General features: G+C 41.0%; 2 protein-coding genes across 2 annotated transcripts; one reads left to right on the top strand and one right to left on the bottom strand.

Annotated features, from left to right (window-relative positions):
- Positions 1–2,157: 2,157 nt before the first annotated feature.
- Positions 2,158–13,312, top strand: LOC139562079 (thioredoxin-dependent peroxide reductase, mitochondrial-like). Its single transcript, XM_071379400.1, has 7 exons — positions 2,158–2,475; positions 6,598–6,709; positions 6,838–6,979; positions 7,168–7,303; positions 8,527–8,630; positions 12,747–12,912; positions 13,035–13,312. The coding sequence occupies exons 1-7, from the start codon at positions 2,440–2,442 to the stop codon at positions 13,086–13,088; spliced, it is 750 nt and encodes a 249-aa protein (XP_071235501.1). The 5' UTR covers positions 2,158–2,439; the 3' UTR covers positions 13,089–13,312.
- A 307-nt stretch (positions 13,313–13,619) lies between these two features.
- LOC139562078 (transmembrane 9 superfamily member 3) lies at positions 13,620–26,930 on the bottom strand. Its single transcript, XM_071379399.1, has 15 exons — positions 26,725–26,930; positions 25,376–25,571; positions 25,042–25,164; positions 20,626–20,786; positions 20,333–20,410; positions 20,030–20,161; positions 19,690–19,856; positions 19,491–19,585; positions 19,048–19,178; positions 18,694–18,833; positions 18,431–18,499; positions 17,036–17,182; positions 16,655–16,738; positions 15,441–15,517; positions 13,620–15,259 (listed from the first exon to the last, which is right to left on the bottom strand). The coding sequence occupies exons 1-15, from the start codon at positions 26,815–26,817 to the stop codon at positions 15,192–15,194; spliced, it is 1,761 nt and encodes a 586-aa protein (XP_071235500.1). The 5' UTR covers positions 26,818–26,930; the 3' UTR covers positions 13,620–15,191.
- Positions 26,931–27,996: the final 1,066 nt, after the last annotated feature.

Genomic DNA, 27,996 nt, shown 5'->3' on the forward strand with positions numbered 1-27,996 from the left:
GATGGCCCATTGCTGTGTGGAGGCTGAGAACAAGATGTACAGTTTGTGTAAGATGCCAAAGTAACCTGTGACATCGACAGAACTTTTAGCAGCATCAGCCACAACCAGGTTCAATGTGGCACAAATGGATTCATTTCCAGGAGTCTGGCTTGGACACCTTTGTTTTTGCCTCTCATGTTGGCCCCATTATCACAAGACTGTCCTCTGCAGTCCTGAAAAGGAATTTTTAGCTCCTCTAATCTTTTGAGAATCAGGAATGCCAAATGTTGGACTGTGGACTCCTCTGCCTCCAAAAACCCCATAAAATGTTCCTTTATGTGGGGCTTCTCCTTCAGTGACACAATGCTAATCACAACTGACAACTGTGGCTGACATCTAATTGTTTGTGTTTCTGCTGGTCAGAGGGAGCAGGTGCTCCGCGTTAAACGAATGACACATTGATGACGAACCTTTGTGCATCACTGGGGCCAAGCTTCCTGCCATCCAGGACCTCTATATCAGGCGGTGTCAGAGGAAGGCCCTAGAAATTGTCAGAGACTCCAGCCACCCTAGTCATAGACTGTTCTCTCTGCTACAAAAGGCTTCTTAATTAACAGCTTCTACCCCCAACAGCTAATAAAAGGGCTACCCAGACCCCTCTTTTACGCTGCTGCTACTCTTTGTTAATAATCTATAGTCACATTAACATAGTCACATTAACTCTCCCTACATGTACATATTACATCAGTTACCTCTACTAACCGGTGCCCCCGCACATTGACTCTGTACCGGTACCCTCTGTATATAGCCTCATTGTTATTTTACTGCTGCTGTTGAATTATTTGTTACTTTTGTTTTTTATGTTTTACACTTATTTATTTATTTTTCTTAACTTCTTAAAGCATTGTTGGTTATGGTCTTGTAAGTAAGCATTTCACTGTACACCTGTTGTATTCGGCGCATGTGACAAATAAAATTTGATTTGAAGATATGTGAATTGTTTTGCTCTCAAGAAAAGGGTACCATTGAAAGGAGTGATTACTGGGGTAGCGGTAAATGTGAAAGTTGACTGAATGGGAAGATTCCCGGGGTTTGTGATTCTCATCGTTTGGTGCGACACAGACAGGGTGGTGTTAGTGGTGAAACAGAAGATTCGTTGCCTGTTCTTTTGAGTTTTGATGTTGAGTCTTTGCTCGGCAAAGTGATGTTAGCTTATGGTCATGTGGCAGCAGTGTGGTTCCTAGGTGTGAGAATTGTGCAGAAGGGCACAAGACAAAGGAATGTGTAGCATTTTGGAAAGTAGTGGTATGTGTTAATTGTAGGCGTGCCCATGGGGCTGGGGATCAGAAATGTCCCGTGCGAGAGAGGCAGGTTGAGGTTTCCAGAGTTAGAGTAGTGCAGAAGTTGTCAAATGCTGAGGCAGTGAAGAAAGTGGAGGAAGATGGGTCAAGGGATCCCAAGGGGAGTGGTGTGAGTAATAGATCTGTACCAGTACAGAGGGAAACCTAGTCAGTTGTACAACTAAATGCCTTCAACTGAAATGTGTCTTCAGCATTTAACCCAACCCCTCTGAATCAGGGGCTGCCTTAATCAACATCCACAGCACCCAGGGAACAATGGGTTAACTGCCTTGCTCATGGCCAGAACGACAGATGTTTACCTTGTAGCTCAGGGATTCGATCCAGCAACCTTTCAGTTACTGGCCCAACGCTCTAACCACTACGCTATAGGCCAACAGGTGCTATTTGCTTCACTAACATTGGATTGTTTGCATTTTATAGCAATGATTATCAACTGTACTGCATGGATGGAATGTAAGTCGCAGAACATTTTGGTTGTGGTGGCAGCTGCAGAGGTATTTGGGTGTATGAAACTTGACGTCAGAAGAGTTACAGGGTGTGTTGAGTGGTGGTGTCCCGTCCTTTCAGGCTGTTGGCCTGAAGTATGACTAGAGATATTCAAATAGTGGAGTAGGGTGGTGGGTTTTTAGTGAGTGAAGGGTTAGATGGTAGTGTATTTGTTGATTTATTTTATTTGTAAAAAAAGTTTTTAAAGCAAAATATAAGGGATTATATTCCAGTCAAGTAGATGGCGGTAATGCAACATTTATTGAATGCCAACCACTGTTAAACCTAATAAAAGAAGAAGAAGCTCTCACGGCAGGGGTTTGTTTGCCATGTTCACGAGAGCCTGCGAGCTGAGCGCTGTGCAGATAGCCAAGTGTGATCAAGAAAATCAAGACATTTGCAGAAACTGGCGAACAAACCACAGCATACAAATAGTATGCTGTGGTTTGATCTGCAATATGTTTCTTTATATATATATATATATATATTCAAAAAGCCAATTTTACAAGGGATTGCAAATGTGTTTTACCTAGCTACATAAGTTAAGTGCCAATACGCAGCCTACCTGCGCAAAAGATTTGTATGACGCCCGAAAACAACGTCATAATACAAAATGGCAGCCACCGTTGGGAGACTACTAAAGACCTCTGTAAGTTCATTTAGAAATATATGTTTATGTTACCAGTAGTAGTGTGCTGCATTGAAATGCAAACTGTATAATGGCAATTTATCATTTCGTTGTAGCTATATAAATTGACAATGCCAATTGTAAGAAGAGTTGCAATGAGTCTCATCTGAGAGCTTGACGGCAACGTCACTGTAACTGCGTGACGGTTTTCAGAACAAATCCCTCTGCTCAAAGGCTTAGCAGCTAATGCCAAATTAAGTAAAAACTCTAAATATACAATCATTTGTTATAGTAAGTGTCTAATGCTCTTCAGCGCCAATAACAGTTGTCACGATGTGCAATGTATCTCTCTTGCCCTCTTTAACGTCAGTGTTCATTTTGGCACTCTTTTAAAACAAATGTTATTTAGTCTATAGTCTTAGTCGATTTGACCAATATATCATTAAGTCTTAGGGCCATTTTTGTCATTTGAATAATGATTTAGTCTAGGTATTTTCAAAATCACAAACAGTGGGCCATTTTAGTCAACTAAATGCGCTTTAATTTGTCACATTTTCACATCACATTTGTATTGCCTCATTAACCTACAGCAAACATATAGTGCCTTCATAAAGTATTCACATCCCTTTACTTTTTCCACATTTTGTTGGGTTACAGCCTGCATTTAAAATGGATTAAATTCAGCTTTTTTTTTGTCACTGGCCTTCACACAATACCCCATAATGTCAATGTGGAATTATGTTTATTAAATTTGTACAAATTAATAAAAACGAATCTGAAATGTCTTAAGTCAATAAGTATTCAACCACTTTGTTATGGCAAGCCTTAATAAATTCAGGAGTAAACATTTGCTTAACAAGTGATATAATAAGTTGCATGGACTCACTCTGTGTGCAATAATAGTGTTTAACATGATTTTTTAATGACTACCTAATCTCTGTACCCCACACATACAATTATCTGTAAGGTCCCTCAGTCGAGCATTGAATTTCAAACACATATTCAACCAGAAAGACAAGGGAGGTTTTCCAATGCCTCTCAAGGAAGGGCACCTATTGGTAGATGGGTAAAAATGTAAAAGCAGACATTCTAAATCGCTTTGAGCATGGTGAAGTTATTATATTGAACAAAAATATAAAATGCGACAATTTCAAAGATTTTACTGAGTTACAGTTCAAATAAGGAAATCAGTCAATTGAAATAAATTCATTAGGCCCTAATCTATGTATTTCACATGACTGAGAATACAGATATGCATCTGTTGGTTGCATCTAAAAAAAAAAAAAAAAAAGTATCGGTGTGGCTCAGAAAACCAGTCAGTATCTGGTGTGTCCACCATTTGCCTCATTCATAGCGACTTATTCCTTGCATAGCGTTGATCAGGCAGTTGATTGTGGAATGTTATCCGCTCGTCCACACGATGCCATACACGTGGTCTGCGTGTCCGAAAACAATGTTGAAGGCGGCTTATGTTCGAGAAATTAACATGACATTTTCTGGCAACAGCTCTGGTGGACATTTCTACAGTCAGCATGCCATTGCATGCTCCCTCAACTTGAGACATCTGTGGCATTGTGTTGTGTGACAAAACTGCACATTTTAGAGTGGCCCTTTATTGTCCCCAGCACAAGGTGCACCTGTGTAATGATCATGCCGTTTAATCAGCTTCTTGATATGCCAAACCTGTCAGGTGGATGGATTATCTTGGCAAAGGAGAAATGCTCACTAACAGGGATGTAAACGGAATTTGTTCCCAATTTGAGAGAAATAAGCTTTTTGTGTGTATGGAAAATTAATGGGATCTTTTATTTCAGCTCATGAAACATGGGACCAACACTTTACATGTTGGGTTAATATTTTAAGTGTAATTAAACTTTGGATGGTGTATCAATACACCCAGTCACTACAAAGACACAGACTTCTTTCCTAAATCAGTTGCCGGAGAGGAAGGAAACTACTCAGGGATTTCACCATGAGTCCAATGGTGACTTTAAAACAGTTAGAGTTTAATGGCTGTGATAGGAGAAAACTGAGTATGGATCAACAACATTTTAGTTAGTCCACAATACTAACCTAATTGACAGAGTGAAAAGAAATGAGCTTGTACATAATAAAAATATTCCAAAACATGTATCCTGTTTGCAACAAGGCACTAAAGCAATACTGCAAAAAGAAATTGGCAAAGCAATTCACTTTTTGTCTTGAATAAAATGGTTACGTTTGGGGCAAATCCAATACAACACATTACTGAGTACAACTTTCCATATTTTCTCCGAACTTAAATCTACTTGGAAATATATTGCAAGACCTGAAAATGGTTGTCTAGCAAAGATCAACAACCAATTTGACAGAACTTGAAGAATTTTGAAATAAAATGGGCAAATGTTGCGCAATCCAGGTGTGGAAAGCTCTTAGAAATGTACCCAGTTTACAGCTGTAATCACTTCCAAAGGTGATTGTAACATGTTCGACCTGGGGTTGAATACTTATGTAATAAAGATATATTAGTGTTTTACTTTTCATTCATGTTTTACAAATGTTCACATTTTTCTGCCACTTTGACATTACAGTATTTTGTGTAAATCGTTAACAAAAATCGACAAATCGATTTTAATGCCACTTTGTAACACAACAAAAGGTGGAAAAAGTCAAGGGGTGTGAACTTTCTGAAGGCACTGTAATCACTGACTTCCATGTGCACAAACATACATCGCCTTGTCCTACCAACATATTTTTCTGCATAACATCCTATTCTCTTCCCAACAGCAGACATATGAAAATCATAAACAGTATAACAATTATCTGGCAATGTAAATTCCTAATTCAGCCCACATAAATATTACGTACAAAACAAACAGACGTGTAGCACAATCACCAGATCCGTCACTCGGTCGCTTTGCCGTTGTTATCAATGGTCGACAGACACCGCAGCCACATTGATGTCCAAAAGTAGAACGGGAGCTAATGACTGTTCGCTCAGTGATGCAGTCAGTCAAGTCACTAAATCTTGAGTCACGAGTACCAATGGCTGAAGTCTGAGTAACAGGTCTCGAGTCCTGGTCCAAGTGCTCAAGTCTGTGGACTGTCTATGTCACTGAGTCCACATTAACTCAAAATAAAGTTATTTACCCAGTCAGATGTAGCGTAGTGGCAAGAAGAATTTAGTCAAATTGTTTGCTATCCCTTTCCCTTTCTTTATGTGCCACCAAGTATTTGCATATAGGCTACTGGTAATGTTACCAGGGCCACGCTCAGTTGCAAAACGTTCTCGAACGTTGCAGATAGAAATGCCATGAATAGAGCAGACGTTATTCCCTTTTCAACATGTCAGAGAGGCATGTTTGTTCTACATAGCATATTTCAATCTGAACGTTCCAAAACGTTGCGTCCTTCTGAACGCGCCCCCAGGTTGTTAGCTATAGCTAACTAATGAGGTAACACGATTGAAAAAGGTGTAGCCTAAACAAATGGTTAACGGGTTTGCCCGCAAGTAGCCTAGTTTTAGAACGGCCCGCGATATACTTTATGAATGTAAAATGCTTCTGACCAATGCACGATAGAAAAAAAACAAAGCGCAGGTATTATGAGTCATATCTTTTTATGGTAAGGGCTAGAATCAATACGTTCTGAGGAAAAGAGGCTATATTGACTACATAACCTTGTTATAAAATGCAGTGGGGAAAGTGGGAGGGTTGAGCGAGACTACAAAATTAAAAGACAGCCTACTTTTCTATACTCAAGTGAGAGAAAAATATATACGTAACCTTATTGTTTTTTTACTATTAAACTCAATGCTGCTATTGTTTTTAATTTCGTAAAGAGACATGTGTTTCTTAACCAGGCAAAGGGTATCTAACTAGAAGGCTGGTGGTGACTGGTTAGCTACGGGGAAACAAGAGAGTCGCCTTATTACTTATTACAGAAAAGCTCTCAATCTCTCCAAAAGCTCATGTCCAGTCCATTTAGTAGTCCGATTTTAGCCACAGAGATAATTTCATCTCTTTTTAGTCAACTGAAATTAAAATAATGTTAGTTCAGTTATATATTTATTTAGTCAGTCTCGTCAATTGCCACATAAAAATACATGTTTGACAGATATTTTAATCCATTTTTGTTGATTAAATGAACACTGCTCACATCAAGGTAATAGTTGCATCTGGAGGACTGAAAGCTGCTTTGCCACATGGAACTTCAGTGAGCAAGGCCTCAAGAATTCTCACCCGTCCTGCACTGCAGAAAGCCTGTTTATCCACCAGTAGGTATTGACTGTAGACCTTCAGGACAGGGAATGAAGTTGATCAAAGTGAGAGACAGATGCACTTCTTGTCATTGTGATGTAAATATAGAATCAACGTTATTCATTTAATATCTTTCTCCCAATAGGTACTGCTAAGTGGGCTCCAGCTGTCACTCAACATGCACCACATTTTAAAGCTACAGCTGTCCACAATGGCGAGTTTAAGGAGATGGGCCTAGATGACTTTAAGGGCAAATACCTGGTTCTTTTCTTCTACCCACTCGATTTGTGAGTATTGCTATTCCTCTGGACAGGAATGGATTGCTTTTATTAGCTATCTGTGACTTTATTCATCTTCAGAATTTAAGGAATTATTTAGAGGCCTATTCTATTTGCACTACAGATACCTAAGCAAGAGATTGTGGATGTGACATTCTATATATGTTTTTTTTAAACATTTCTTTGTCTCCTTACAGCACATTTGTTTGCCCGACAGAGATCATCTCGTTCAGTGACAAGGCCAGCGAGTTCCATGACATCAACTGTGAAGTGGTGGGCGTGTCAGTGGACTCTCACTTCACCCACCTGGCATGGATAAACACCCCACGCAAGGTACAGTGGGTGTACATAGACTTACCATTATTCTATATACATACAGCCGCTAGTGAAAGTCAACACACCACTTGCACAGTTTTCACATTTTTGCTGCCTTAAAATTCAATCTAAAAAGGAATACGTATATATTTTTTTGTTTCTAATTAATGAAACATTTAAAAACATAAGATGTCTTCACACCGTAGAGCTAATACTTGGTGGAAGTGCCTTTGTCAACCATTACAGATGTGAATCATTTTTAATACGATTATGCCAACTTTGCACAACACTTAGGGCAACATTTATCCATTGTTTTTGTCAAATTTGCACAAGTTCTGTAAATTTGATTGGGAATCATTAATGCACAGCAATATTCAAAACTTGTCTCTGATTTTCAAGCAAATTGAAGTCAAATTGGAGACTGGACCACTCAGGAACACTCGACACCTCTTGTAAAGCCATTCTGGTGTGTCTTTGAACTTAAAGGTCCAATGCAGCTATTTCTATCTCAATATCAAGTCATTTCTTGGTAACAATTAAGTACTGTGATTGTTTTCAATTAAAATGATCAAAAATAAACCAAAAGAGCTTCTTAGCAAAGAGCAATTTCTCAAACAAGAATTTTGCTAGGACTGTCTGGGTGGGAAGGGGGAAACTGAAAAATAGCTGTTATTGGCAGAGAGGTTTGGAACCCTCTTGTCTAACTAATTTACTGCCGGAGGCAGGCCAAAACTCCATCCCACCAAAATAGGCTGAAATTGTACTATTAGACAGGCACTGTACCAATAGATCCTACTGCTCACCTACAAGGCCCTCCATAACTTTCTGACCTCCTCCACACACACACTCCCTCCCACTGTCTCTGCTCCTCTGACTCTGGACTACTCACCACCCCAAAGACAAGACAATGGGGGACTGGGCATTCAGCTCCACTGCCCTCAAACTCTGGAACTCTGCCATCTGCAACTCTGACTCCATCACCACTTTCAAAACCAGCTTCAGAACCCACCTGTTCAGTCTGGCTTTCCCCTCAACTTAGCTTGCCCCCTTACTCAGCCCTAGCTTAAGCTAAGTAGCTTTTATTTCAATTTGAATTGTTTTATCCCTTTAAAAAAAAAATGTACACTCTTTGCTCTACAGTGTCCTTGTTTTTTTTGAAAGATGCTTTAAATCCCATATAGTATTATTATACAGACAGTGTGGCTGCATGCTAATTATTTGTCATGGCGTCTTATTCTCAGGCTGGAGGTTTGGGTGAAATCCACATCCCCCTGCTGGCAGACCTCAACAAACAGGTGTCCAGAGACTATGGTGTACTTCTGGAGGGCCCTGGCATTGCACTGAGGTACAGTAACTATGGGTGCCTCCCAAACGGCACCCTGTTCCCAATATACAGTGCATTCGGAAAGTATTCTGACCCCGTCAATTTTTCCACATCTTGTTATGTTACAGCCTTAATCTAAAATGGATTAAATTGCTTTTTCCCCCTCATCGATCTACTACACACAATACCCCATAATGACAAAGCAAAGATAGTTTTTCCAAAATTTTAGCAACTTTATTACAACAAAAAAACGTAAATACCATATTTACATAGGTATTCAGACCCTTTATTCAGTACTTTGTTGAAGCACCTTTGGCAGCGATTACAGACTCGGGTCTTCTTGGGAATGACGCTACAAGCTTTGCACACCTGTATTTTGGATTTTCTCCCATTCTTCTCTGCAGATCCTCTCAAGCTCTGTCAGGTTGGATGGGGAGCGTCGCTGCACAGCTATTTTCAGGTTTTTCCAGAGATGTTCTATCGGGTTCAAGTCCGGGCTATGGCTGGGCCACTCAAGGACATTCAGAGACTTGTCCTGAAGCCACTCCTGCTTTGCCTTGGCTGTGTGCTTAGGGTCGTTGACCTGTTGGAAGGTGAACCTTCGCCCCAGTCTGATGTCCTGAGTGCTCTGGAGCAGGTTTTCATTAAGGATCTCTCTGTACGATCCTGACTAGTCTCGCAGTCCCTGCCGCTGAAAAACATCCCCACAGCATGATGCCACCACCACCATGCTTCACCGTAGGGATGGTGCCAGGTTTCCTTCAGACGTGACACTTGGCATTCAGGCCAAATAATTCAATTTTGGTTTCATCAGACCAGAGAATCTTGTTTCTCATGGTCTGAGTCCTTTTTAGGTGGCAGGCAGCGATCGGTTGAAGAGCATGCATTTGGTTTTACTTGTATTTAAGAGCAGTTGGAGGCCACGGAAGGAGAGTTGTATGGCATTGAAGCTCGCCTGGAGAGTTGTTAACACAGTGTCAAAAGAAGGGCCAGAAGTATACAGAATAGTGTCGTCTGCGTAGAGGTGGATCAGAGAATCACCAGCAGCAAGAGCGACATCATTGATGTATACAGAGAAGAGAGTCGGTCCAAGAATTGAACCCTGTGGCACCCCCATAGAGACTGCCAGAGGCCCGGACAACAGACCCTCCGATTTGACACACTGAACTCGATCAGAGAAGTAGTTGGTGAACCAGGCGAGGCAATCATTAGAGAAACCAAGGCTGTCGAGTCTGCCAATGAGGATGTGGTGATTGACAGAGTCAAAAGCCTTGGCCAGGTCAATGAATACGGCTGCACAGTATTGTTTCCTATCGATGGCGGTTACGATGTCGTTTATGACCTTGAGCGTGGCTGAGGTGCACCCATGACCAGCTCTGAAACCAGATTGCATAGCGGAGAAGGTGTGGTGGGATTCGAAATGGTCGGTAATCTGTTTGTTGACTTGGCTTTCGAAGACCTTAGAAAGGCAGGGTAGGATAGATATAGGTCTGTAGCAGTTAGGGTCAAGGGTGTCCCCCCCTTTGAAGAGGGGGATAACCGCAGCTGCTTTCCAATCTTTGGGGATCTCGGACGACACGAAAGAGAGGTTGAAGAGGCTAGTAATAGGGGTGGCAACAATTTCAGCAGATAGTTTTAGAAAGAAAGGGTCCAGATTATCTAGCCCGGCTGATTTGTAAGGGTCCAGATTTTGCAGCTCATTTAGGACATCAGCTGACTGTATTTGGGAGAAAGAGAAATGGGGGAAGCTTGGGCGAGTAGCAGAGGGGAGGGCAGTGCTGTTGTCCGGGGTAGGGGCAGCCAGATGGAAAGCATGGCCAGCCGTGGAAAAAAAAAAAAAAAAAAGTGCCTTTTGTCAAACTCCAAATGGGTTGTCATGTGCCTTTTACTGAGGAGTGGTTTCCATCTGGCCAATCTACCATAAAGGCCTGATTGGTGGAGTGCTGCAGAGATCGTTGTCCTTCTGGAAGGTTCTCCCATCTCCAGAGGAACTCTGTCAGAGTGACCATTGGGTTCTTGGTCACCTCCCTGACCAAGGCCCTTCTCCCCCGATTGCTCTAGGAAGAGTCTTGGTGGTTCTAAACTTCTTCCATTTAAGAATGATGGAGGCCACTGTGTTCTTGGGGACCTTCAACTCTGGGACCTTATATAGACAGGTGTGTGCCTTTTCAAAATCATGTCCCATTAATTTAATTTATAACAGGTGGACTCCAATGAAGTTGTAAAAATATCTCAAGGATGATCAATGGAAACACTTTCACCTGAGCTCAATTTCGAGTCTCATAGCAAAGGGTCTGAATACTTATGTAAATATGTTATTTGTTTTTTATATTTAATACATTCACAAACATTTCTAAAAACCTGTTTTAGCTTTGTCATTATGGGGTATTGTGTGTAGATTAATGAGAAATAATTTAATCCATTTTACAATAAGGCTGTAATGTAACAAAGTCAAGGGGTCTGAGTACTTTCCAAATGCACTGTAGAGTATAAGATGTGTTCATGTCACAGTTGAAGTCGGAAGTTTACATACACCTAAGCCAAATACATTTCAACTCAGTTTTTCACAATTCCTGACATTTAATCCTAGTAAAAATTCCCTGTTTTGGGTCAGTTAGAATATTTTAAGAATGTGAAATGTCAGAATAATAGTAGAGAGAATTATTTATTATTTCTTTCTTTCATCACATTCCCAGTGGGTCAAACGTTTACATACACTCAATTAGTATTTGGTACCATTGCCTTTAAATTGTTTAACTTCGATCAAACATTTTGGGTAGCCTTCCACAAGCTTCCCACAATAAGCTGGGTGTATTTTGGCCCATTCCTCCTGACAGAGCTGGTGTAACTGAGTCAGGTTTGTAGGCCTCCTTGCTCGCACACGCTTTTTCAGTTCTGCCCACAGATTTTCTATGGGATTGAGGTCATGGCTTTGTGATGGCCACTCCAATACCTTGACTTTGTTGTCCTTAAGCCATTTTGCCACAACTTTGGAAGTATGCTTCGGGTCATTGTCCATTTTGAAGACCCATTTGTGACCAAGCATTAACTTCCTGACTGATGTCTTGAGCTGTTGCTTCAATCTATCCACATAATTTTCCGTCCTCATGATGCCATCTATTTTGTGAAGCACCCCCAGAACATGATGCTGCCACAGCTGTGCTTCACGGTTGGGATGGTGTTCTTCGGCTTGCAAGCCTCCCCATTTTTCCTCCAAACATAACGATGGTCATTATGGCCAAACAGTTCTATTTTTGTTTCATCAGACCAGAGGACATTTCTCCAAAAAGTACCATCTTTGTCCCCATGTGCAGTTGCAAACCGTAGTCTTTTTTATTGCGGTTTTGGAGCAGTGGCTTCTTCCTTGCTGAGCGGCCTTTCAGGTTATGTTGATATAGGACTCGGTTTTTACTCTGGATATAGATACTTTTGTACCTGTTTCCTCCAGCATCTTCACCAGGTCCTTTGCTGCTGTTCTGGGATTGATTTGCACTTTTCGCACCAAAGTACGTTCATCTCTAGGAGACAGAAGGTGTCTCCTTCCTGAGCGGTATGATGGCTGCGTGGTCCCATGGTGTTTATACTTGCGTATTATTGTTTGTACAGATGAACGTGGTACCTTTAGTCGTTTGGAAATTGCTCCCAAGGATGAACTAGACTTGTGGAGGTCTTGGCTGCTTTCTTTTGATTTTCCCATGATGTCAAGCAGAGGCACTGAGTTTGAAGGTAGTCCTTGAAATACATCCACAGGTACACCTCTAACTGACTGAAATGATGTCAATTAGCCTATCAGAAGCTTATAAAGCCATGACATCATTTTCTCTAATTCTGCAAAGGCACAGTCAACTTAGTGTATGTAAACTTCTGGCCCACTGGAATTGATACAGTGAATTATAAGTGAAATAATCTGTCTGTAAACAACTGTTGGAAAAGTTACTTGTCATGCACAAAGTAGATGTCCTAACCAACTTGCCAAAACTAGTTTAACAAGAAATTTGTGGAGTGATTGAAAAATTAGTTTTAATAACCAACTGTAAATACATATTCAGACCATAAACTGCCTCGAGTAAATCAACATTGAATTTTAGACACTGTATATATGGATTTCTACCCTGACGTTGTCTGTTTGTCCATTAGGGGACTGTTTATCATTGATCCAAATGGGGTGGTGAAGCACATGAGCGTCAACGACCTGCCAGTGGGCCGCTCTGTGGATGAGACCCTGCGTCTGGTGAGGGCCTTCCAGTTTGTGGAGACTCACGGTGAAGTGTGCCCTGCTAGCTGGACCCCTGACTCTCCTACGGTGAGGCCACTCCCCTTCACGCACTCTTTCACTACCCCGCCAGGCCCTCAGACATCTGAAATAAATACAAGCACCAAAAAATTTGTAGCAAAGTCTTGGTCTCATCAGTTCTTCTTTTTCAGATCAAGCCAACTCCCGAAGGTTCAAAGGAGTACTTTGAGAAGGTCAACGACTAGTGGACTCGCACTTACTTCACAGCTTAATATTCAATAAATTATCCACAACTGGAAAAGAAAACACTGGATATACCAAATATTTTCCATTAGGTTTAGATGAAAAAAAGGTGCATTTGTGTTCAAAGCAATCAGAAAAAAAGACTTGAAAGTTGTCAGAGTTTAAACATTTCATCCTGTTAGCTAGCTTCATGAACTTAATGTAATAAAGTTTCCCTTTCATCACATTGCAAGTATTGAGCCTACATGTGTTTGCATTATTTGAATGGTTCTAAAATTGAAAAGAGCATGTAAATGAATATTGTAAAGAGATTGAGGTCTGACAATGTCAAAATAAGGAAAGGGAAAAGCAGCCAGCACAACAGTTTATTCTACCGATTTAAAAAAGTGTGATCATACACAAAGATTGTATTTTCTCAAAACAGTGTTCAAAGAATATTGCTTCTGGTCTTGGATAGTTGAAAAAAGAAAGGAATCAGTTACAAAATGTATAAGCCAGACAATGTAACCATATACAAACCATGCCCGTATAACCCCTGTACATAAAGATGTTTATTTTGTTCATTTTTTACAGCAAGTTAATATATGCAGGTTTAAAATGTCTTGACATATAGTACACAACATGAGGTACCAAAAATCAACTTCAGTATTGGAAATGAGAAAGGTATTGCCACTTCTCATACATTTAAGGTACATACTGTATTTACAGCAACAACAAAAAGGTTTTAAAACACTGCAGCACTGTATGTAGCTATGAACACACCTAGTTAAGTGTACATAAATGTCACTTCTGTGGAAACTAGCACTATTGCCTCATTTCGTCTGACATTCACAATGTTTCAGGTTATGAAAACCAAAGATAAACGTGAGGGACATGGCTGACCAAAGAATGGAGAGCTGTTTAAAGCATACATCAAACCAAATAAACAGTCAGTTTTCTGTCATCTCACTCTTTGGCAAGCAGCCAGCACACACTTCTTTGAATTTGAGACTGCTACATGAGATGTCCACAACCAGGGAAAGTGAAAGAAATGTAGATATAACGAATGGCCAAACAAAATGGAATTTGATAAGCATATGTTTCGATGGAAACTTCATGCAATTTCAGGCAAGATAACAGCACCACCCGCCCCATCCCAAGCACCAAAACAGAAAAAAAAAAATATATATATTTTTGTTTATAAACGAATGATTTAAAAAAAGCCCCCAAAAAAACCCTGTAGTAAATCTGTACAACCAAAATACATTTGAGATCTACATCTAAAGTTACATTATTAAGGTTATATACACTTTTTTCCCCCTATCCATATATTATCTTTACAAGTAGACTTCATTCAAACCCAAACATTAAGAAAACATAAGCCTAAGTGGGAAATTGAATCACATCAAACATCCATTTAAAAACAATCTGTCATTTATACTGTACTTCAAAACCAACTGTTGATCACTCGTTCCTTTCGCAAATGTTTTTTCCCCCATCTGTACAGCAAACTACAGCAGACCTAAAATATTTATCTTGGTTGGTTGATTTTAAACTACTGTATTTGGAAATTAGATAGTCAAAATATGGGAATGGTTCTAACTCTGATAAGTTAGTATAACATCCAGTATATGTTAAGTGTCTAGTGTAGCTAGTAAAATGAATGTGGAAGTCAGAATACAATAATACAATGGAATTCTGAGTGACAGTAATACAAAATAGAATCAAGGTCAGAGCATGGACGCAAACCCAACTCTCCGATATTCTAATACAATAGAACAAAGGCTTTCGATATGGCCTCTTCACTGAAGAGAGCTAGACTATTCCATAATAAAGATCTTTATGTTCTCTGGTGGTGGGTGGGACTGGATTGGAAAGGGGAAGCCATGCCACGTCTTGGAACGGCATCTGCTTCAGAACGTTGGGTTGAATGCAATTGATAAAAACAGAACCGGTTAGAATTCTTTCCCCTGCAGTTTTGCTCTTGTACAATCTCTGTTTTGCAACATTCAAATTCATTCAGAAAAGGGAGAACTACATTTGTACAAAGTGAGATACCGCAAAAAAACAACAAAAAAAAATGTTGGGGAAAGCGTCAGCTTATCTGTGGATCCCTTGCATCTGTCCTAGTCAATTTTCACATTTGTGTAGATCTTCCTCACGAAGGCACTTGTTCCCACATACCCAACAGCTCCTACAAAAGATATTGTTGTAATGTGTCATTGCATCAATAACCATGTATGTTTGCCACTCTCTGAGCTACATTTAAAGATTATTGAGTTTACGGAATAACCTCCAAAGCCTAAACTGTAATATCATAAGAATTCCAATACTCGGATCAAATCAGATGCTGTGAAAAGAGAAGTAGAACTCACCACACATAATTCCCAGAGAAGAACTAAACACTGCCATGTAGCCAAAGTAAAAGGACGTCTGGAACAGACCATACATCCTGAAACAGATGGGACAAAACAATTGTCAGCGGAAGTAATACACAGGAAGACACTGCTGAAACTTCTTTCATACACATACAGTACTGTATGTAGGGATGGGCATTTGGTAAAAAAAATCTATGTTCGAGCACTTTCCTGAAAATATTGGAGTACTCGCATGTTAGGCTGAAGGCAAAAAGTTGGCTGCATACTATCCAATTACACAACTGAAAACAAAACTTGAGGTCCAAACGCAGATCTCAATATCAAATCATTTCAGTGTAACAAGTATCTTATTGTAATCGTTTTCAATACAAAAAAAATCTTGAAAGGAAACAAAAAGATTCTTAGCAAAGAGTAATTTCTCAAGCAAGAATTTGATAGGACTGTCTGGGAGTGGTACCTGAGTGGGTCGGGTAAAACTGAAAACTAGCTATTATTAGCAGAGAGGTTTGGAACTCTTTCTTATTAGTCTATTAACTTATCACCAGGCTGGCCAAAACTCCATCGCACAGCAGGCTGAAATTTCAGGTGGTCTTTTCAAAACAGCTCTTACACTAAATGGACATGATCTGAATTTTCACAATTTCACAGTATTATTCCAACCTCAGATGGGTTAGCTGACAACGACGCGAAAACGATTCACACGCTTCAATGGGGGCAGTGAAGTCCGTGAGTTGTGATTCTGGATGGCCAGATATCTACCAACAATGACAAGAAACTGCCTTGTGGGGAATCGTAAGTGACTTGTTTTAGCTAGTTTCATCTAGTTCTTGATACCGTGTCGTGTTTTGACTGATTTCATGTTAATGCTAATATGGCTCAAATTAGCTAGCTAGCTAACCAAACAACTAACAATGTATTTGAAAGACAAAAAGTGCTCATTGCGCAAATATACTTATGATTTCAATAAAAATGTTCACTGCACCTGACATAGTCCAAACAATAAACACATCTTAAGAGGGGAAGTCTGTCAGTGATTATACATTTGACCTGCTAAACCGTTTCATTTGTACATTGAGTATTTGAATTGAGTACTAGCACCCATCCCTAATCTATGACAGAATGCTTTAGTCGGTTTTCTACAGTCAACAGATGATTTACTTCAGTTGTGTACAATATGTATTTTATATCATAAAAATGATATTGGAACTCACTTTGTTTTGAAGAAATAGTAGTAAAAGGAGTACATGTAAACATAAACTGCAGTGGATGCAGCAGAGAGAAAGCTTGTCCATTGCCTGAGAGGAGAAAAAAAACACGGAGAACTTAAATTAAAAAGCACAGATACCATAGCCAGCCTGAGGATAGTGTGTTACAGTACATTTTGTATTCAGGAAAATCCTGAATTCAGCTGTGTCATAGTTCTTCAGCTAGACATGCAATTATACTTACGCCTAATCACACCAAGTGGCGTATAAGGCCCACACAACAAGGTCCCTCCATTTAATAAATGGAATTAATCCATTTAATTCATTAATGATTCATGTAAATCGCAGAGACAAGTACATACATTGCTGGCTCTGTCTTTAACTCACCATCTGTAGTCCTCAGCATTGAGGAGGAAGTAAGTGCAGACAATTGTGACACACACGGTGACAATGCAGAGGATAACCAGGACCAGCATCATGAACCCGTATACGTAGTAGATCTTGTAGGCCCAAAATGAAGTGAAGATGAAGTACCTGGAGAATAAGAAGCAAACAATGCATTTCCACTTCCAGCCGTGCACAGGTTTTATATGGTGAATTATCGATCTGCTAAATGCAGACATACAGGTAACTACCAAAACAAAGGAAACACCAACATAAAGTGTCTTAATAGGGCGTTGGGCCACCAAAACATCTTCAACGTGCCTAAGCATAGACTCTACAAGTGTCTGGAACTCTATTGGAAGGATGTGCCACCATTCTTATACAAAAAGAAAAATCTATACAATTTGTTGTTTTGTTAATGGTGGTGGAAAATTCATAATCAGACGCCGCTCCAGAATCTTTCATAAGTGTTCAATTGGGTTGAGATCTGGTGACCGAGACAGCCCTGGCATATGGCAGGGTTCACCAACTGGCGTCCGCGGACGATTTTATTTGGCTCCCCGAAGTTCTTCGCAATAACATTGTTGGACATAAAAATTAAAATCAATCGGCTCCAGGTGATTTTAATTTAGGAAATCTGTTCCAAAGTATTCCCACGCATAATACAGATATATATGTGACCGTCCACAAAACGTAAGCAAGGTGTGAAATTATTATGTTTCAGTCAAATATTATATCCGTTTGGGCTGCTTGCGGTCAATTTACAGTCTACAAATTATTTGTAGTTATGTTCCGGCCCCCTGACCATCCGCTCAATACAAAAATTGGCTAGTTGATCCCTAGCATATGGTTTACATCATATGTCAAACTCATTCCACAGAGGGGCGAGAGAGTGCAGGTTTTTGTTTTACTGGGTTAATGAATTAAGGTCGATGATTAGTTAGGAACTCCCCTCACCTGGTTGTCTAGGGCTTAATTGAAAGGAAAAAAACAGAAACCAGCAGACACTAGTGCAATGAGTTTGAAACCCCTGATTTACGTTGTTTTCGGGCGCATCAAATTATTCAGTGGCTACTCGTGCCCTGTGGATGGGGGCATTGTCATCCTGGAAGAGACCACTCATCAGGATAGAAATGAGTCACCATAGGTTGAATGTGATCACTCAGAATGGCTGTGTATTTATTGGCATTTACCTTGCCCTCTAAGGCAGGGTTTCCTAACACTCTCCTCGTGCCCACCCCAGATGTTTCATATTTTTGTTTTAACCCTAAACTGGCACACCTGATTCAACAACATAAGAGCTGCCAGAACCCTAATCTACTCAAGTATTTTCTTTATTTTGGTAGTTACCTGCATCGAGTTTATAGTATAGTGAGGTTAAAGTGAGGCAGGACTTACATTTCAATGAAAATGGAACCAAATGGAAGGATTCCTCCCAGACAGACAATGACAGCTGGCTCCATGAACCTGTAAAATGTGATCATTAACAATCAACCCCCAACACTAACAGAGTGTCACCAATAGTCTACAATCAGAGATATACAAAGAGCAAACACAGTCCATATCAGCACTTGGGCCCCCAATAAATATGAAAACAAATGTCACACATACATGGCTATTATTAAGTAATGCTGTACAAAAAAGACCAGAGTCATAGATACCATTTCTTCTCAGGGATTGGCCGTGGCACTGCATTGACTCGACAAGGAAAGTTGGGCTGGCCAGAGAGGTTTCTTCCCAGAATGGTCCCCACAAGGTTGAGTGGCAGGATAACAAACAAACAAATACAGCAAACAGCCACCTGAAAACAAAATGCAATAGTAGAATCCATGAGAAAGGTTTCATAGTAAGAGCAAACAATATTTCCAAAAATAAACTTTTTGGTTAATTTGATATACACACTAATAGGAAGACGGAATAAATCGGCATGCCAATTTCTATGAGAGAAAATGTGCTAGTTGTTTAGGCAGGTGTTGGCTAAGCGGAGGGAGTGGGCGTCGACACTCTAAACTCACCATGGTGCCAAAGGGGATGGCTCGGGAGGCATGGTAGTACATGGCGATGAAGTTGATGAAGAAGGCTGTCCCACACACCATGGCAGGGATCAGGAAGGCCCCGATAAACATCTGTTTAATCCATCGTCTGCCTATAGGATCAAACATCATCAGTTATCATAAGGGTGCACCATGTGTTATGTAGGGTGCACCATGTGTTATTTACACAATCACACTAACAATGTAGCCTAATTTGTCAATACCCATGTCAATAGGTTTCAAACAGTATTCTACACCAGGTACCACAAACAATGGTTTGACAACCCAAGCTCCATGTTCAGGTTAAGAAAATGTCATAGGTGACAATATTCTGGTCAGCAAAACTGCCCTTGCAGAGTGCAGTAATAATAGAATTGTGCTGTGTAGGAACTGAGTTTCTATTTTTAAGAAAAACCCTTACATACCTCCTTGTTTTGCATACAAACTTCCGCCAAAATAGCCATTGACGGGAGAGGTGGCAGCATACACAAAGATGGCTGTGCTCAGCATGGATCCTCTCCTGTAGAGACAAATGGGAAGCCGCAGTGTGCGTACACACACGTTAGACAGCAGTGAAGAAACACACTATTAGGTTTCTATCTGCAGGTGGCGCCCATCACTTACTCAGTGTACAGATCCTCAACCATGGCCACGATGATGACGATGAAAGAGACCGAGAAGATCTGGCATCCAGAGCCAATAAGGGAGGAGAAAATCATGGGGTGGCTGGACGGCCGGAACACGTCTCCATGTACCTGCTTCCATCCATACTCATCCCCCAGGTCCCTGTCCTGCAGCAGGGAGAAGCGGGAAAGGGCCAGGGGTACATTAAAGACGAAAGGACATGCAGCTAGCCAAAATCAGACGAAGCACTGGAGCCTAAACTATTACAGCAAAATATTAAAGTGTACGTTGTTCAATGTAAGTTTCTGTCATTAATGCTACCGAGGCCATGAAACGTTACCATGTCATCCATTTCCTCCTCTTTGCTGTATCGAGCATAGTCTTTTCTTAGCGTTCTCATCAGGATCATGGACACCAGGCCAACCAAGAAGATGACCATCATGAAGGAGTTGAAGATGGAAAACCAGTGAATCTAAAGGGAAAAACATTCGTTTCATTACCACACCACGGGGAATATGGAAAATTCACATTCCCTAGATTCTTCTGCTTGATTATAGAACATGGCATCCTTGAGAATTGTTCAAACAGGCTGTATTGTGTAGTTCAGTGCAAAATTGCATTCTTTTTCTGAGAAGAAACTTACTCGGTGTTGGAAAAAAGATGGATCAAGATACTTGTCAAATCTGTCTTCAAACTTCACATCCGACTTCTTCCACTTTACCTGTGGTAAAAAAAAAGACGTTTTACTCAATTGTTCCTTTGGCGAATGAGCCACGTATGGATGATGACGACATAGGTGACCTTACTTTATGTAAAACAATATAAAGCTCGGTGTGGAAAAATTTCATCACACTTCAAAATACGTATTCAACCCTGTGTATAATAGAACAATCCAGTCCCATTTCCCATCTCTGACAAGAAAATGCAAATACTTACAGAGTACGACATTGCAATTCTTGTGTTGGGCACAAGCTTGACTTTGCCTTCACTTGTCAGGTTGACATCGACAATACGGTTGCCATTGAAGCCGATCTCCAATTTCTTGTAAGTCCACAGATAATGATCCTCTCCATTTTCATCTGCCTCACCGACAATTCCTAGAATATAGAAAGAGGTGTGGGATGAATGCACTGCTACCAGAAATGTACTGGCAACTTGGCAAGTGTGGAATGCAGTAAGCAGATCCAGGGCCAAAGTCTATATTTATTCATACTCAGAATAGTATTCAGTATGGGTATGAAAACTTGGGCCATCTGCCCCACCTCCTGTGCATACATATATTTGTACATACATAGTGCTTTGCAAAAGTATTCAGACCTCTTGGATTTGTTCAAAATGTATTGCCTTACAAAGTGGGATTAAAATGGATTTCATTGTCATTTGAATCAACACAAAACTCTGTCAAAGTAGATAGATAAGATAAGTAATAGATAAGTAAAATAGTCATTGCATAAGTAGTGAGCCCATTTATTTAAGCAAGCCTAAATTCAAGAGTCACATTTGGCTTAACAAATCACATTTTAAGTTACATGGACTCACTGTGTGAAATAATAGGGGTTGACATGATTTTTGAATGACCCTTCCTCGGTCCCCCAAACAAATCAGATTATATTGGTCACATACACATGGTTAGCAGATGTGTAGCGAAATGCTTATGCTTCGAGACCCGACAGCCTAGCAGTATCTAACAGGTAATATCTAACAATTCCACAACAAATCCTATTACACACAATCTAGTAAAGGAATGGGATAAGAATATATAAGTATAAAATATATGGATGAGCAGTGACAGAGCGGCTAAGACGCAATAGATAGTGAATGATACAGTATACATGAGATGAGTAACGCGAGATATGTAAACATTCTTAAAGTGGAATTATTAAAGTGACCAGTGTTGCATTTATTAAAGTGACCAGTGTTGCATTTATTAAAGTCTGTAGGTAGGCAGCCACCTCTCTGTGCTAGTGGCGGCTGTTTAACAATCTGATGGCCTTGAGATTGAATAACAGCTTCTTTCTCTCTGTCCCAGCTTTGATGCACCTGTACTGACCACGCCTTCTGGATGGAAGCGGGGTGAACAGGTAGTGGCCCGGGTGGTTAGTGTCCTTGATTACGCATACCATTTGTAAAGATCCCTCCGTCAAGTATTGAATATCAAGTCAACAACAAAGACCAGGGAGCTCTTCGAATGCCTCGTAAAGAAGGGCAGTGATTGGTACATGGGTAACAATAACAAAATCAGATATTGAATATTTCTTTAAGCACGGCCAGTTAATAATTATGCTGTGGATCGTGTATGAAACCACCCAGACACATGACACAGAGTCATCCTTCTGAACTGAGCAGCAGGACAGGAATGAAACTGCTCAGTGATGTTATGCGGACATTGGTGAATGTAAACAACTACAGAGTTAAATGGCTGTGATGGGAGAGCGCTGAGGACAGATCAACAACATTGTAGTGACGCCACAATAATGATCTAAATGACAGAGTGAAAAGAAATATACAAAATGTTAAAAAAATATTCCAAAACATGCATCGTGTGTGCAACAAGGCACTAAAGTAATACTGCAAAAAGGAATACACCTTTTGGCCTAAATGCAAAGTCTTATGTTTGGGGCAAATCCAACACGTCACTGAGTAACTCCCACCTTATTTTCAAGCATGGTGGTGGCTACATCATGGTATGGGTATGAAGAGGGCATGACAATGCCTCTTAGGAGGTGGAGAAGCTTTAGCATGGGCCCTCAGATCCTCAAAAGGTTTTACAGCTGCACCATTGAGAGCATCTTGACTGGCTGCATCACAACTTGGTATGGTAACCGCTTGACATCCAACCCCAAGGCGCTAGATAGAGGGTACAGTATGTCTGGTGAGTATGCAGGCCATGAAAGAACTGTGACATTTTCAGCTTCCAGGAATTGTGTACAGATCCTTGCGACATGGGGCCGGGCATTATCATGCTGAAACATGAGGTGATGGCAGCGGATGAATGGCACGACAATGAGACTCAGGATCTCGTCACGGTATCTCTGTGCATTCAAATTGCCATCGATAAAATGCAATCGTGTTCATTGTCCGTAGCTTATGCCTGCCCATACCATAATCTCATCGCCACAATGTGGCACTGTTCACAACGTTGACGTTAACCAACCGCTCGCCCACACAACGCCATACATGTGGTTTGCGATTGTGAGGCTGGTTGGACGTACTGGCAAATTTTCAAAAACGACATTGGTGGCTTATGGTAGAGAAATGAACATTTAATTATCTGGCAACAGCTCTGGTGGACATTCCTGCAGTCAGCATATCAATTGCACACTCCCTCAACACTTGAAGACATCTGTGACAAAACTGCACATTTTAGAGTGGCCTTCTGTCTCCAGCACAAGGTACACCTGTGTAATAATCAGCTTCTTGATATGCCACACCTGTCAGGTGAATGGATTATCTTGGCAAACGCTCACTAACAGGTTTGTAAACATATCTGTGCACAAAGTTTGAGAGAAATAATCTTTGTGTGCATTTGGAACATTTCTGGGATCTCTTATTTCAGCTCATGAAACATGGGGGCCAACACTTTACATGCTGCGTTTATATTTTTGTTCAGTGTATCTGCATTTACCGTTTTTGCACTCATCACATACGCTGTTGCTATGTGCGCCGTTGTCACTTTATTCCTAGTTATATGCACATATCTACCTCAATTACCTTGTACCCCTGCACATCGACTCGGTACTGGTGCCCTGTGTCTATAGCCAAGACTCATTGTGTATTCATTATTGGGTGTTTAACTTTTCTATTATTTCTCACTGCATTGTTGGGAAGGGCCCGTAAGTAAGCATTTCACTGTTAGTCTACACTGGTTGTTTTTAAGAAGCATGTGACAAATATAATTTGGATGCTTGACATTGGCAAATACTGGGGAGTTTCAGAATAAAAAGTCAATGGGAAGAAGCTAGGCAGAGGCAAAAGCTCATCGTCCTTAGCTCATCGTGCTCCAGAAACTCCATGTGGCGGGCTGCAAGCTAACTTCGTTCGTCAGTTGGATGGTGTTTCCTCCGACACATTGGTGCAGCTGGCTTCCGGGTTAAGCGAGCAGTGTTAAGAAGCAGCGCGGCTTGGCAGGTCAAGGATGCATGACTCTCGACCTTTGCCTCTCCCGGGTCTGTTGGGGAGTTGCAACGATGAAACAAGACCATAAGTACCAATTGGATATCACAAAATCGGGGAGAAAAAGGTGTAAAAAAATGTATAAATAAAAAAAGTTCTTCCACACCAATCTCGATAAACCATTTCTCAAACCCAGAGTCGTCCGTCGGACTGCCATATGGTGAAGCGTGATTCATCACTCCAGAAAACGCATTTCCACTGCTCCAAGTCCAATGACAGCAAGCTTTACACCAATCCAGGCGACGCTTTGCATTGCGCATGTTGATCTTATGCTTGTGTGCGGCTGCTCAACCATGGAAACCCATTTCTTGAAGCTCCCAACGAACAGTTATTGCACCGACGTTGCTTCCAGAGGCAGTTTAGTAGTGAGTGTTGCAAATGAGGACAGACAAAAACATTTTTGGGGCCTACCACTTCACGGCTGAGACGTTTCTACTTCACAATAACAGCACTTACAGTTGACCAGGGCAGCTCTAGCAGGGCAGACATTTGACCAATTGACTTTTTGGAAAGGTGGCATCCTATGACGATGCCATGTTGAATGTCACGGAGCTCTTCAGTAAGGCCATTCTACTGCCAATGTTTGTCTATGGAGATTGCATGGCGGTGTGCTAAATTGTATACACCTGACAGCAACGGGTGTGGCTGAAATAGCTAAATCCACCAATTTCAAGGGGTGTCCACATAAATAGATACTTTTCTGTATAGTGTATGATTGTTTCCCTTTAAAAAACAGGTCATAGACCATGATTGATGTCTTGGTTACCTATACCAAGTTGAAAACATAATAAATCTGTATTAAGACTAGGCTGATTCACATTACAACTATAGGCCCAATGACAAGATCTGCTGTGAACCCAAATACAATGAAGTTCAGGAAAATGTGGTTTGTAGGCACCATTCAATGTAAAAGACCTCTATGTTTAAGACGTTCCTCATTACAGAACTGGGCCCTTCTCAGCCATGGTGAACTAGGCTTTTCCATAGATAACCTTTGTAATGGTCAAACTACTTTCTATAACAACCAGTGTGAGAGGCAACAGATAAGCCCAGAAAAGTAGAATGTTCAGAATGAACATTTGGATGCTTTCTTTTCACCTGCCTCTGGAGCATGACTTTGAATCCTCGTAACTAAATTACAGTACAAGTCGCAACAGGCTGTGTAGCAAGATCACTCACCCCAGATGGGCAAGTCATCAATGTACATTTGGTACCAATAGTGATTCTTAATGGCATATACAAAGGCATCCCGTTTGGCTTTGTCCAGCTCGATTTCACAGTACGTTGTTTGCATGACTTCATCTGTGAGAACAAAACAACATAACGTGTTGGTATTAGTATGGCATAACACACTACAAGAAGAAATGCAAGTGTAGGCTGCTTTTGGATCTAACCTCATGCTAGGAAAAAATATATTGACTACTACAAATCAAACAATGCTGATCAAATAATGACTAATAATATAACTCTTTATTAAAGGTACAGCTGCCTATGGGTGTAGCTTTTTGGATACCTTTGAACTTGATGTCTAGGCCACTGAACTCCAGCTCGACTCCCTGCAGAGCCTCTCCTAGCGTTTCATGGTAGTGGCTAATGGTCTTTTTGGTGCCCACACAGAAGGGCAGGGAGAAGTACTTGTATGTTTCTTGTCTGTTGTGGTAAGGCCCCACCGTATTCATCCATAACACCACCTCCTCTTTATCTGTGTACTACAAAGGGAAAGAAAGACATTACACATTTCAAACATGCTATACTTGTTTTGCTTGTCGTCAGATGGCAACATTCGGTATTCTATTCAGCCAACATGGTAGTCTATTCCAAGCAGCTTCCAGCCATAAAGATAGTCAGATATCAGCTGTCTGTGACAAAAGTACATAAAGTTACTATTTAATGACCCATGTCAAAACCAATGCACACATGACATACAAGCATGAGTCAACAGCAACGAAATGCATACAGGTCTTTTCAACCTGAGTGACAGCTATCAAGTTCAAGCGCTGTCGTTAGTCGTTTTCATCTTGACAGTTATTGGCAGAACACAATGTAGATACGTGCTTTATCAATGCAAAAACTCTCCTGATCACATTTACACTGACAACATGGCATTGGTAACTAAGGATGTCTGCATGCAGCTAGCTGGTTGTGTAGTTAGTTAACGTTACCTACAGATTTTCCTTCAGCACTAAGTGCGGATGCAAACTTAATAGCTGGCTACGGTACTACATCAGGTTGAAGCATGATCAAACCACAAATCAAGACGTGCAAAATAATGTCATTCCCAATAATACCAGAAAACACGGAAGGCGTTTTGCGTTCGCCTTGATCATTGGATGTCCTACATAGAATGACAGGCCTGAATAACCGGATATGCAGTCTTCGCACTGACATACCAGCTAGTTGGCTAGGACATATTCCTAGCAGATATTTTGGATTATTTAGCTAACTAGCAAGTCAAGCAACTAAATAACCAAATACTATGGATGACTGTTTAAGCAAATGATTGCCCTCAATCAGATGTAGCTAGGCCTACTACTATGCACGGATGTCACTGGCTGGCTAACTACTGTTTGCTAGCTTCTTTACTTGCTAGCTTCTTTACTTGCTAGCTTCTTTGCTAGCAAACGTTAGCTAGCTAATGCTACGTGGTCCCCTACGTTAACTTGTTCGCGAACGTTAGTTCTTGTATTAATTATTTATCAACCTTTAAAGTGTTTAACCTAAAATATTAACTACATACATTATTCCTCTTATCTCAAATATAAGCTAATCGGTTGAATAATATAGCTAACGAGCCAGAACGTCCATTATTTTCACCACCACACACAAGGCTTCTCATTTTCAATCGGCCTCAAATGATCTTACCGTGTGTTCGTGTTCATCTGCCTCGATCGGCATTAATAACTCGGCAAACGAAAAAAAAGCCACAACTGCAATCTTCCACCTGGAAGACTCCATCCTTTTCTGGGGGTAAGTTTACCGATTTGGGATGTTAGCTTTCTTAGGGCTATCCCACCTTCTTCCTGGTTGTATGACAGTGGCAGTTTTTTAGGATGCTCTTCAGACGCATATGGCGTAAATTGCCTCACGAGCTCACATCGCATTCGCATGTGATTGACGCAAACATGTCACATGGCTTGTACTCGCCAATCAAAGTCGAAGACGATGAAGAAACCGTTGAATAATGTAACTCCGGTTGTTGGCTTACACATTCCGCCACTTTCAGCCACGTCATCCGACTGCGAGAACCAGAATTGCCTCACCTTTGTGTGCATATAACCTGAAACATGGCCCACTCAAGTGTGCAACTGCAGCCTGTAATTCGGGGCGTTCCTGCATGTGGCCATCCTTGCATCTACAGGAACGCCCCCCCCCCTCGAGCATCCCATTGGTTCCTTCATGAACCCCCAAGCAGAACCCCCCTATGAATGTGGGTCAAAAGGGAAATAAAAGTATTATCTGAGTTTTTTCACTCCCGCCTGGCAGGTCTGTAGTTAACAGAACTGCGAGAAAACAGTGCCTAACAGGTGGGGCGAAGGACACTGTATACCGGTCGCCCCCCGCCTCCCGCTAGTACAGCAGGTGGGAGGCTGGAGCGACACAATGTGCTAACTAGCAAGTTTAGTTATACACATTTTTGCTACTGGTGCGTAATAGCTATTGGTAGCTACTGTTGTCGAGGCGAGGGCCTCTTCTTCTGTGGGGTTAATCGGCAGTTGGCATCCAATGTTATGGTGCATTACCGCCACCTACTGTACTGGAGTGCCCCTGACTCCCGCCTATGTACTGGAGTCATAGCTTAAAAATGGACCAATAGAAGTATAAAGAGAGGTTCATGCAGATGCAGGAATGCCCACATGCATGAACGCCCCAAATTGCAGGCTGCAGTTGCACCCTTCTTGGCCCACTATTCATGTATGATTATTGCAGCGTTGGAACTAGAAAACGACAGTTTCCTAGTTCCGACTAGTACTTGAACGCGGCATACATTGGTGATATATAACTAATTTAACAGATTTGTCATCATCATCATATCTGCTTGGAATGCTAGGTACATCTCATTACATCATGTGACATACAAATATGTATAACTGTATCATGTTCCACTGTAGTGATTTGTGTCTCTTTTAGTCTTTA

Source organism: Salvelinus alpinus, chromosome 32 (assembly GCF_045679555.1).
Source record: "Salvelinus alpinus chromosome 32, SLU_Salpinus.1, whole genome shotgun sequence".
Classification (NCBI taxonomy): Eukaryota; Metazoa; Chordata; class Actinopteri; order Salmoniformes; family Salmonidae; genus Salvelinus; species Salvelinus alpinus.

What these genes read in the sequence shown, in the direction of transcription:
- LOC139562078 (XM_071379399.1), bottom strand. Translation starts at nt 26,817, where the DNA reads ATGGAGTCTTCCAGGTGGAAGATTGCAGTTGTGGCTTTTTTTTCGTTT. An exon ending in GAATTGCAATGTCGTACTCT is followed by an intron (nt 20,411 to 20,625) that starts GTAAGTATTTGC and finishes TTTTTACCACAG; the next exon opens with GTAAAGTGGAAGAAGTCGGA. An exon ending in TTCTCTGGGAATTATGTGTG is followed by an intron (nt 15,260 to 15,440) that starts GTGAGTTCTACT and finishes TATCTTTTGTAG; the next exon opens with GAGCTGTTGGGTATGTGGGA.
- LOC139562079 (XM_071379400.1), top strand. Translation starts at nt 2,440, where the DNA reads ATGGCAGCCACCGTTGGGAGACTACTAAAGACCTCT. An exon ending in GGATAAACACCCCACGCAAG is followed by an intron (nt 7,304 to 8,526) that starts GTACAGTGGGTG and finishes TCTTATTCTCAG; the next exon opens with GCTGGAGGTTTGGGTGAAAT. An exon ending in GGACCCCTGACTCTCCTACG is followed by an intron (nt 12,913 to 13,034) that starts GTGAGGCCACTC and finishes CTTCTTTTTCAG; the next exon opens with ATCAAGCCAACTCCCGAAGG.